Source organism: Gavialis gangeticus, unplaced genomic scaffold (genome assembly GCF_001723915.1).
Source record: "Gavialis gangeticus isolate Ggan-Ray unplaced genomic scaffold, GavGan_comp1, whole genome shotgun sequence".
In the NCBI taxonomy this organism is placed as follows: domain Eukaryota; kingdom Metazoa; phylum Chordata; order Crocodylia; family Gavialidae; genus Gavialis; species Gavialis gangeticus.
The window spans coordinates 25,052,842-25,063,944 of record NW_017729006.1 but is presented as its reverse complement, the minus strand read 5'-3'; the positions used below and the strand labels follow the sequence as shown (position 1 = coordinate 25,063,944).

The following is an 11,103-nucleotide window of genomic DNA, read 5'->3' as shown; positions in this document are numbered from 1 at the left end:
ACCAGGTTGGAGTAGCCCTGGGCTAGCAGGCTGACCCCCTGACCCCTCTGCCAGCTGGGGCTACTCTGACCTGGCTAAACATGCTGGACCTTATTGCTTCACCTCAATAGCACATGTAGATGTGCCCAATGTGTAGATAAGACTTGGACTTTTTTGGTGGGGGGGGGGGAATATTTTTTGTGTCTCATTTGAAGTCAAATGGTCAAGTCCTTATGCTTATTGCTTGACCAGCTTTAGATATGAACTGCACAGCTTTTTGTCTAAGATTTGAGAGCAGATTTCTGTGTTTCCTTTTAAACAAAATATCTGTTGTTTGGGATATTATTCACAGCTGCAAAAGAAACAGATGCCAGAAAGCACAAGTTGGTAACTAAAAAATGTTATAATTTCAGGTTTAAAAGCTACTTTAGACTAATCTAGTTTTCCTTCTGAGTAGACTGATGTAGTCTTTTTACATAAAGATGCATCTCTTTATTTTACTGTAGTTGTTTATGTTCTGTATTGTATCCTTGAGAACCCAGAACCTTTACCCTTGATGGGTAAATAAAACAGGAGCATTGTTTTTAGCTGTTTGTTTTCAACATCCATTTACTGGTAGCTTGGGAGTCCATTTTTAAAAGGGTCATGATCCATCTTCTGTGCTTGTGACAGAAAAGTGAATGCAATTTTTAAAAGCTGCCATGTATGCATACAAAAGATGGAATCTAAAGGTGCAAAGGCTTTTTGTCATTGGTTTGCATGGATTTGGAAGGGGCAGTTTTGATCCTTTGTGCAAAGAACTGACTGCTGAAGTTTTTTACGTGGAAATTTGCCTACACATCAGGGGGTTCCCTAATACCAAGGTCAATGAGTACCAATACAGACCTTAAATTTTCGCCCTTTGCAAATTCTGCAACCTATAAACCACATTAGAGGTAAACATCCAGAGGAAATGAAAGGAACTGACCCAGGAAAGGATTGCTTAGCAACAACTGCCTTCTTCACCTGATGGTGTGAGAAGTGGATTGGATTGAACTAGAAATTTGAAAATTATAGAAACTGAATGGGGCCTTTCATCATGAGGGCCAAAACCTGAGTTGGGGTAAATTGGTATATCTCCATGAGCACTTTCTATGATTTTAACTGTCTAATCATTTGACCCAGTTCTCACACTTGCACCAATATCATAGAAGTGTAAGTCCATTGACCTCAGGAGCACATCTCCTGATTTATGTCTGTGCGCAATTTCATGTGTTAGTAACGGATATATCAGGTCCACTTATTCTTTTTAAACATGTTGCTCCATTCAGTATTGAAATGCAGAATGATGGCGCTGTGTTTTCTACCCACTTACTTCACACTGTTCCCAGAGCTGGGCTCAGATGTGTGATTCTCAAATATGGTGATATTAAACATAAAGTCATGTTAATATCTGCTTTATATAAATCACAGAGGTAAGAGGGGAGATCCACATTGACCATATGGCTTGAAAGAAAAGATAGATTTTATTGCCAGTCTTCTAAGGCTCTGACCCTGCTCCTATTGAAGTCAACAATCACCCCAGTTCATTACATTATATTGCCCAGTGTGTGCTCAAATCACGTAGTAGTTTAACATTTTTCTCTCAGGGGGTGATTACCCTGCTCTTGCAGGAAGATGGATTTGATGACCAGCCAGGACTCTTTCATAGCTAAACACTGGTTTCAAAATGAAAAGCAAACTCTTTTGACCTGGTAACCTTCTTTCTTATTAAAGCAAAAAAGGGCCAATTTGCTTCTATTTATTCAGATTTCAATTTGTCCCTCTTTGTTGGATTATTTCTTATTTTTTCCAAGCAAAAATAGAGTGAGATTTCCCATTCATAACAAGGCAGAGCTGTGACACTGTGTTTTATCATCTTATGTGTTTAAGACAATTCTGCATACTGCATACTAATGTAGTGATACCCAAACTAGCTTTAACTAATCTAATTAGGGTATCTGAAACAGTCTAGTCAGCACAGTATAGATATCAGTGTGGATTAATTTACCCTGAGTGATATATAGGCACAACACACATATATATGCACATGCGCACGCACACACACGCATGCACGCGCACACACACACACACACACACACACACTTCATGGCAGGCTATTGGGCATTGTACTGTTTTTATTTCATCAGAGTGCATGTACAAGGATTGTTGTGTATTCACTGTTGCCCCAGTTTTAGAAGTCATCCTGTGGTAGGAGGAATACATGTAATCCCATAGTTTCTGCTGGGTGACTGTAGGAGTCCATATGTAAACCACAATTAATTATGGCCATAGGTGTTGTCTAGTGCTAAATCCTAGTGATAGAATGGCAGAGTGAGCATTTTCCTTTTCTTCTCGCTTGGATGATATTTTTATACAATTTTATATACAATTTTTTTAAATATTTGCTATTTTTATTTGTAGGGTCCTGGTTGGGGTTTTACCAGAACTTCTGGTTGTCTGTAGACCCAGATTCTCACACTGATATTTCTCTCTCCTTTTCTCCTCCCCCAGCAGACAAGAGCAATTGCATTTGCAACATCAGCTTAGAGCAAAATAACACCTTGGGCCCAATCACTCCATTAGTTGCACTGAAATCAATGAAAGTTGCACTAACACTCCTTTGAGTTCCATTGCAGTCCCTGTTGAGTACAGTAGATGATAAAGTCAATTATTTACAAGTATACAGCATGCCAAATGCAGGGCAATTCAGGCTGAAGCCAATATATAAGAGTAGTGGAGTCTTCCTTCAGTGTGGCAGGACTTGCTTCCACCACAATACATTTAAATAATTATGACGCTACTTCTGCAGCAGATTAGATGATTAGGCACTTCTAGCAAAGGCACAAACTACTAGGCTGACTACCTTCAGCAGGGAGGAAGCATGGAATTATCATCTTACCTGTAACACCAGATTTCACTGCTCCCAAATGAGGTTTGTAGTGATGGGTCATGATGAAGTGAGGGGAAGTTAATATGGTATGTTGGGAGGAAAAGGGGGAAATTAACCAAATTCAAGGATCTTGGTCTTGTAATATAGTTTTTCTCAGCTGGCATTATGCAGGGAGTTCTATATATGAAGCTAAACATATACTTCAGAGTATCTTTATATTAGCAGAAATTATAAAGGAGATGTCTTGTTGAACTAAGGCAAATATACACCTGTAATCCAGAGTCTTATTGACATAGGCAGGAGGCAGGTTGTTATATGTATTTTGCATCGGGTGATTAGAAAACAAATCAAAATCCATTTTTAAAGCAACAATCAAACAAGTTTGTTCCTAAAACAAGAAGAAGAAAAAAACTCTTTGGTTTGTTTAGACTTAAAATGCAAAACTGAAATGAATCATGTCCGTGTCATGCAAAGTATTCTCAACTGTTATGAGAACGATTTTAAACAATATGCATTTATTGTTAGTTCCTTATTCAGAAGGAGAGGCTTGTAGTCTCTAAATGTATAAAACATTTTTCCAGCATTCCAATTTTTCTGTAACTGACTACATGTATGTTCATCTTATTACCAAATAAAAGCAATGAGGTCTCCACTCCATTTGAATTTGAATGGTGAAAACCTTGGGTTTGTTCAATAGCTTGCTGCATCCTCTCCAACTGTGGAACTTATCACTTGTTCTCCAGTATCTGCTGCTTTGTGGAATAATAATAACCAACACTTCTATGGTATTGTACATTTTGAAAATATTGTACAGCTATCCAACTAATTGGTCATCACAAGCATGGCTAAATCAAGTTGACAGATAGTGGAAACTGAGGCAGAAAGTATAACTAGCCCAAGACCACAAAGAGGAGTTGGTGTCAACTCTGAGATTAGAACGCAGGATCTCATAAGTAACCAAACTCGTCCCATTCCTGCAGGTAACGTGGCAATTCAGAACTGGACTGTGGGTCCTAATCAACTTAAACAATATTTTACCATCCTGTGTTTAAAGGCCAGAACTATATATTTGCATGTGTATGCACAATATGAGGGGACCATTCAGTATATTTGAGATGGTCTGAACTCCAAAGTAGTATATGGGTCCTCTCACCTTTTCCAATTCTTGGATATAGTTTCAGAGGCAAATGTTGCGACTGGGCCAGAAGTGGATGCTGACACCTCATAGGAAGCTTAGACTCAGTATCAAATGCTTACTCTGCCAATTTGTCCCAACTCTTGTCTACCTTCCTAAAATCAAGCATTTTGTTTAAGAAATCAGTTTGTTTGCTAACTATGTATCCTCCATCTTTAGTGTGCCTCTTGCTTAAATGGAAATGTAAATGAATAGTTTACTCAGTAACTTACTCTCCTCTCTGCAGGGACATGCAGCTATTACACATGAGCTTTATCACAGACTGTGGGAAAACCTTTTTTGAGATCCTTTATTAAAATAATTGAGTGTGTCATAGCATCACATGTATGATATTTATCTAAATTTGAACATGTAAGACACTTAGCTGTAGGTGCCTTGGCAAGGTAATTAAAGGCATAGTCCAGCAACAGCAAAGTAGAAGACTCCTGTCCCATCCCCCACAAACCCATTGCCATATTATAATAAACCGTTGTCAAATGTCTGCTCAGTGAAATGGTTTTTCTGCATGCAGCTTGTGGACATCAAATTAAGATGTGAATTCCAAAGTCAAGGTGCCCAGATACAAAACATCTTGACAGTGACTTATGATCTGTTAAAGTAAACAAGTTTATGGCTGTTCAAAAGCACTCGGCATTGGAAAAATGGAGGAAAAATCTACAAATAATATTTACCCTCTCTTTAATGACAGGAGAAGTGTATGATTTTGGCACTTCTCAATTCAAAGGGGGCTGAGACAGCTGTTGGTTTTGGAAGGAAGTTAGCTTCACTCCTGTGATTAGAATTACTAAGGAAAAGTCAAGAAAACACATCACAAATAAGCTGATAATTCAAAGTGGCTGTGGCAGCATAAGAAGGCATTTGTACAAATTCAGGAACCACTGTTCATCTGTTACCGCTGAAACAGTTTTTTCTTTTTCAAGGGTCTAAGGGACTGTCAAATGACGCACCAGGCTCAGGTTCCTCAACAAACCGTCTTACATTGCCAGGTTAGTAGGTACTACTCTGTTGGAACATTTTCTGTATGTGCAACCCTTCAAATAGGAAATCAGAAGGATGTTTGTATTTTATGGGGGCATAGATAGTAACTCCTCTAGGACTTCTGTGACTCGCACACTTCTATCCACCACTTAAAGTTCACTCCCAGTTTGAGACGATGATTGACTGGCTGTTCCATCTCTTAGCTTTCCCCAGCTGCATCTTACATATTTTTAAATAATATCTTTTCTTTTCTTTTTCTGGAGACTCCACAAACTATTTTAGCTTGCTGAATGTGGTAAAACAAATTGCCTTGGCTTTTGTCACCCATGTATGGGTATTGAAAGGAAATAATATTGTTCTGTGATTCTTATGTAGCTATTCTGGCATTTTCCCACCGTTACCTCCAAGATCCTACTATCCTTGCTATGCAAATGTTACAAGCTTTCCTAATCCCTTCATCTTTGCCTCACACATGCACAAAAGAAAGAAAGGGAAACAAAGCAACACAAAATGATGACTTTTATTTTTCAAGATATAGCCTTAGCTTGGAGGGGCATTAAGGGTATGCATTCAACTTTGCTGGTGTTGAATGAATGAGAAGGTACTCAAAATTTAAATGTGTTGAATGCGACATAGAAACAAAACCCAAACAAAGTGGCTGATTTTTCAGTTTGGAAAGACTTTGGGAAATAATTTGTTACAGAAATGTTTGGAGGACTACCTAAAGCAAGTGGATGATGGGATGGAAATACAGGTATTCATGATACAGTAAACTCAGCATATTGACAGCAGTATACAGTTAATTCCTACAAGGACTTAACTAAAATAAATTTTTCATTGGCATTGACATAGTGCTTCCTGCTGGCAATGCAGTATGATAGTTTTACATGACAACAAAATGCCACTTTCAGTAGGTGGTTGTTCTTGGCTTAGCCCGATTAAATTATAAGGATTGTTCATTGTAGCTAAGCAATGAAGAGAGATTTGAAAGTGTTATTTTTTCTGATGAAAAAAATGCATTTCTCAAAGCATCACACACGGTCATGTCCAATAATAAATATGAGCTGTCATTGAACGTAAAAATAAGGACTTGGTCACAATGTTCAACTGAAGACTCACCATGTAAACTGCCTGAAATGATTTTTGTAGAAAGTTCAGTACAGTACATACAATGAATTTTTCTCTAAAGCTGTTCAATTTCTCATTATCAGCTTCAGTAAAAACATGTAGTATAGCATTAGCTATATATTTTTTTATGTTCCTGGTTCTTTTATGTGTCTCCACTTCACTCTCTTTCTATATATATGTTTTAAAAGTATGTACATTTATATTAACATTATAAGTATGCAACAGTTTCAGGTGACAATGCATACGGCTTTCCTGAAGATGATACTCTAAAAGCCTCAATGCTTGGATATGTTTTCTTCTAGGTGCATCTCATCTTTGAAAGCCCAGTGACTTACTGTGTAGGTTCAACACTTAATGCCAGACCATTAATTTCAACAGAGCTAGAATTTAACCCTACCCCTCTTTTAAAATGTTATCTGAAGAATTGAGCTGTTCCCCTAATAAAATATTTGTTTTAACACATGGTATTTACCCACTGACTTTCATCCCTTTTGCTGTATAATTTTTATGCTGCAGTAAGCTAACAAGCACTTGCACACAATAGCTACTGCCTACCTACGTACGTGTCATATTTGCTGTCAGGGAGTAGGCAATTAAAATATATTAGTTAAGAACAAGAGAGAGTGTGGTACAGAAAATATGGCTCAGGATGACGTGGCTTAAAATATAAGTTGTATTCCCTTTGGTCTTGACTGGCTGAATGACTTTGGGTAAGTAAATTCACTTCTCTGAAATTCACTGGTCTTAGCTTCCCTAGTGAAATGTGCGGATAGTAATGTTTTACATGTTTTAAGGTTTAGGGGTCTATTACAAGGGTGTAACAGAGCAGTTAGATGCCCTGGGTGGTAGCTGCACATGGGGCAGTGCAAAGCCAGCTGCCAGCTGTGGCAACAGCTGTTTTTGTGCCCTCTGCCTTCTCACCTCTCTGTTTTCCTACTGGTGCGTTGGATCATCTGATTTGAAAACCAACAATAGTAGCATCCACCACAAGGAACAAAGACAGCAGTTAGGTCTTGCTATAGTTTTGTTAAGCCAAACTGTTTGGTGCCAATTTGGTGCCAATTCAGTCATTCTTCTGATAGCAATATGAATAACACAATCTGTGATGTTTTCATAATGAATTATACAAAGAGGTCTTCTGAATGACCCTTGAATGACTGGCTATGCTTTTCTGTCTGTTAAAACTTTCACATATCATTGTGTATTTTGGCACTGACATGTATAGGGATAGAGTAGGATTTCTCTGTGTGTTTAATAACAACACCTCCCTGTATGTACTCTACCTGGTAGTTTTCATATTAAAATGGCCAATCTAGTAAAAACACATAAATGCAAGATACTGGTAAGACTCAACAGTGTAATGTTTATATGTATAGGCCTCGTGGTTCATGTAGTTATGTAATAGTTCTGATTTTGTTTGCTACATATTACACTTTTACCTTCCTAGATGTCTACTCTTAGCTGAAGGCAGGGATCACTGTGTTTTCTGATAAGAAACAATCTATTACAGAAGTGACACAAGCTCCCTAGCCCCCACTCTGTGATCGTAGAGCTGGGTCTGGGAACAAGCTCCCAGCCTGTTCCCAGTCCCAGCTCCATGACTGTGGTTGGGGAGTGGAGGCTGGGAGCTCTCTGTTGCTAGGGCAGGGGGACATTGTCTCCACCTGGGCGCCAGTGGTGGACCCCCACCCCAGCAGCAGGTAGCTCTCGGGGAGCACAGAGCAACCTCCTGCCCCTGGCTGCCTGGCTGACCAGGAAAAAGATTGCTCCCAGTTGGCCATCTACACATGCCATATTGTGCAGTAAATTTGCTTCTTGTGTTTACAGGTAGCAAATGTACTCATGATTAGATCAGATTACTGTGTGGCATCTGCATATGTAGAAGGTGATGCTTAGTGAGCAGTAATTTGTGCTAATCTCAAGTAAAGCATCTCATGTAGACGCACCCTCTGATCCCAGTTCTCATCCCAATTAGCCTGTTGTTTTCATACACAATGGCCATGAAGTTTGACTTTCCCTAAAATTTAGAGGGAAACAATAAAACAAAAAAGAACACATGTAAAATTTCCTTGAGAACACAGCTTCTTTGTTCTTCTGTGGCAGAATGCAGGTCAGTTGATTATAAAAGGTGAGGTTCTCAATAATGCTCAGAAAACCCCTATTTCTATTGCCATTAGAATCAGCAATTCAGGTTCAAAGAGTTCAGTGCATTTAAAAAAATCTCATGCAAAACGTTGGCTATCTTTAGTAAAGAGTAAGATTCTAGAAATTGAAAAGGGGGGATTCTTAGAAAAAATATTAAATTTGATAGCTACAAGAACCATGGTATCTGTCTTCCTAAAGGACTCCAAATGCCTTCACATATTCTGTACGCAGGGAACACTATACACTAAGCAATACGAACAAGGTGCAGATGAATTGTGAACAGTCAGTATATTCAGTTTGGACACTAAGTTCTTATCCAAAGCTTGTCTAGTGTTCACAACCAACCTGGAAAACTTGCTAGAGCTATATCTCTTGATGGATTTCCAATATTTCCTGCTGCTAGACAAGCTGTTCTTGCCAACTTGTTTTTTCCAGCTGTTTTCATGACTACATTTCTGGCTTCTGGTCCTGGCCAGAACCACCAAATGTTTTGTGAGTGAAAATGAAAAATAAGGGAACAATAGAAGAGTTGTGGTGGTTAACTGGATATTGGGAACCCTCCTAAAAGCTCCTATTGGCATTTGGCACAGGTAAATTTCATGTTATCCAAGATGGTTATCATCCTTAATACAGAGATAAACACCAGAAAGTGGATGCCATTGTTTTGGTGGCTCTTCCTTCTTAAGTGCCAGCTCAAACTTAAATGGAGGGTACAAGGAGAAGAGAAACTAACTGGAGAAAATGGCATGTGATCCTTAGTGGCCTATTATAAAGCATATCTCTTAATTAGCAATGTCCCCAGAAACCAAAATACCTTATATATAGCCTATTGAAAACAATGAAAGGGCTTAATTTTACCTTTTTTTTCTAAGTACACTCTTCTGGGTTCAATACACTTACAGCTTACAATTCAAGGAGGCAGGAACCACCAAAATGCAATGGTAAACTTAACATTTTATTTGCAGAGGCCATGGACTGTAGGAAGTTTGCAACAGTAGAAATCTTCCCAAGGGAGCATACAGGTGTTCTTGCCTGCAGATGCACCTCTCCCCTACTCCTGATGCCTTTCCCAGACTAAGGTCAGCCACTCTTGGGGAAGGGTGGGAGAGCAGAGGCAGCTGGATGAGAGGAGTCCAGATATGGGGAACCCCCCCACACTCCTATTCCTCCCAGACCAGTCACCCCAGTTTAGGGAAAGCACAGTTGAAGCTGCTGCTTGACTCCTCTCAATCACAGGGGAGCCAAATGGTTAAGCATGCAGTCATTCATTCTAACATGAAAAATTATCTTGCAAGGGTAGATCTTTTCTTGTATCAAGGTGAATGATCTTTTCTTGCGTACAGGGCATGTTTCCTCCATGAAAAACTGAATGAGAGCTGGTATGCTGGCAATTTCTACTGGAAGGGTGGTGATCTTCTGGTGGAAATGTAGCACCTGTACCTGGCCAGAATGATATAATCCCTATACATGGACATTTTTACTGACAGCTTTTTTTTTTTTTCCCATGTTGGCTCATGTGGTGCATATACCTTTCTCAAAGGGACAGTTCTTTTGTTTCAGAACTCCAGGTTGTCCTATTCATCTCCTGTAACACATCCTGGTCATTGAATAACTATTTGAAAACTTACCATGGACATCTTTTCCAAAATCGGAGATTTAAAAAAATCTTTGATACAGTTGAGGGGGGGAGGGGAGGAAACCCTTTAACTTGCCAGGAAAACAGCTTTTATTTGAATCATTGATGCATTCATGTTGCTATAGGGATGCAGTAAATGCTGTTAAGCATCCGACATATCACAGAAGTGTAAGAGTTAAATAAGACATTACAGCTGGGGATTATTCTGTGTAACTTTTCAGTGAAAAGAGAGATTTGTCATTGGCATTAAATGATTTCAGAGTTCCAGTGGGGGAAAAGAAGTTATATTTTTAAAAAGCTTTTTAGCTAAATTATAACTTCTGCTACTTTCCCTTTGGGTAATAGGCATCTTATTATCTGGAAAGAAAGATAAAAACATGGCAAAGTGATGCAGAGTAAAGACACACAAAGAAATTGGAGAGAGTTGATAGTGGAGGATGGGATTTAGAGCTGCTCTGCTATCACTCTTTCATGTGTCTGTTCCTACCCTGTGGTAAGTGAAGGCTAAACGACAGTAATTTAGTCCTGGTTTATTTAGAGGCAAACTGACACAATCTAGCTTGAAAGAGAGACAAAACAGCTACCAGGGAGCAAATGACACACACAAAATTCCCCCAGTTTTCTCTCAGTATAATTTGTATCCAGAGCTAGTACATTGTTAGCTAGAGTTCTTTATGCTTTCGCTCTGTTATGCACTTCAGAGCCTTGATGACAAGCTTTGCATATTGGACTACGTCTGACAGCTGGAGAAATGGCTTGGAGAACCTTCTCTACAAGGTCCTCTGCTGAGAGCACAAGGATGATGGCAGCAGCTGGTGGCACACAATTGCAAAGTGGGTGTTTAAAGGATATATGGTAATGGTGCAGCCATCTAATGGACATACAGGTTAGCAGAAGAGAAGGTGCAGTGTGATGTGCCAAGGCTTGAACTGGAGCTCCAGGGCCAAAAACATGAGACTGGGCACAGAGGAGGATGTCATGTGTGTTGTTCAGCGTATTACATCTAGACAAAGGAAGCTTATCCCTTGCATCTAAGATTCTCAGCCATTTGAATATGAGGTAACCTGGTGTTTTTAAAGCCTCGGTATGCCTCTTTCTCTCCTGCCAGTTTTTTTTTTTTTATTAAAGGGA

At 39.2% G+C, this 11,103-nt stretch overlaps 1 protein-coding gene across 5 annotated transcripts in view; it reads left to right on the top strand.

Annotated features, from left to right (window-relative positions):
- PDE1C (phosphodiesterase 1C) overlaps positions 1-5,091 on the top strand; it is a 604,326-nt gene extending 599,235 nt beyond the window's left edge. For all 5 annotated transcript variants that reach the window (XM_019509001.1, XM_019509005.1, XM_019509004.1 and 2 more), the window contains one exon: positions 5,006-5,091. In XM_019509001.1, coding sequence (XP_019364546.1) covers positions 5,006-5,076 — 71 coding nt within the window. In that variant the 3' untranslated portion in view covers positions 5,077-5,091. The remainder of the gene's footprint in view (positions 1-5,005) is intronic.
- Positions 5,092-11,103: the final 6,012 nt, after the last annotated feature.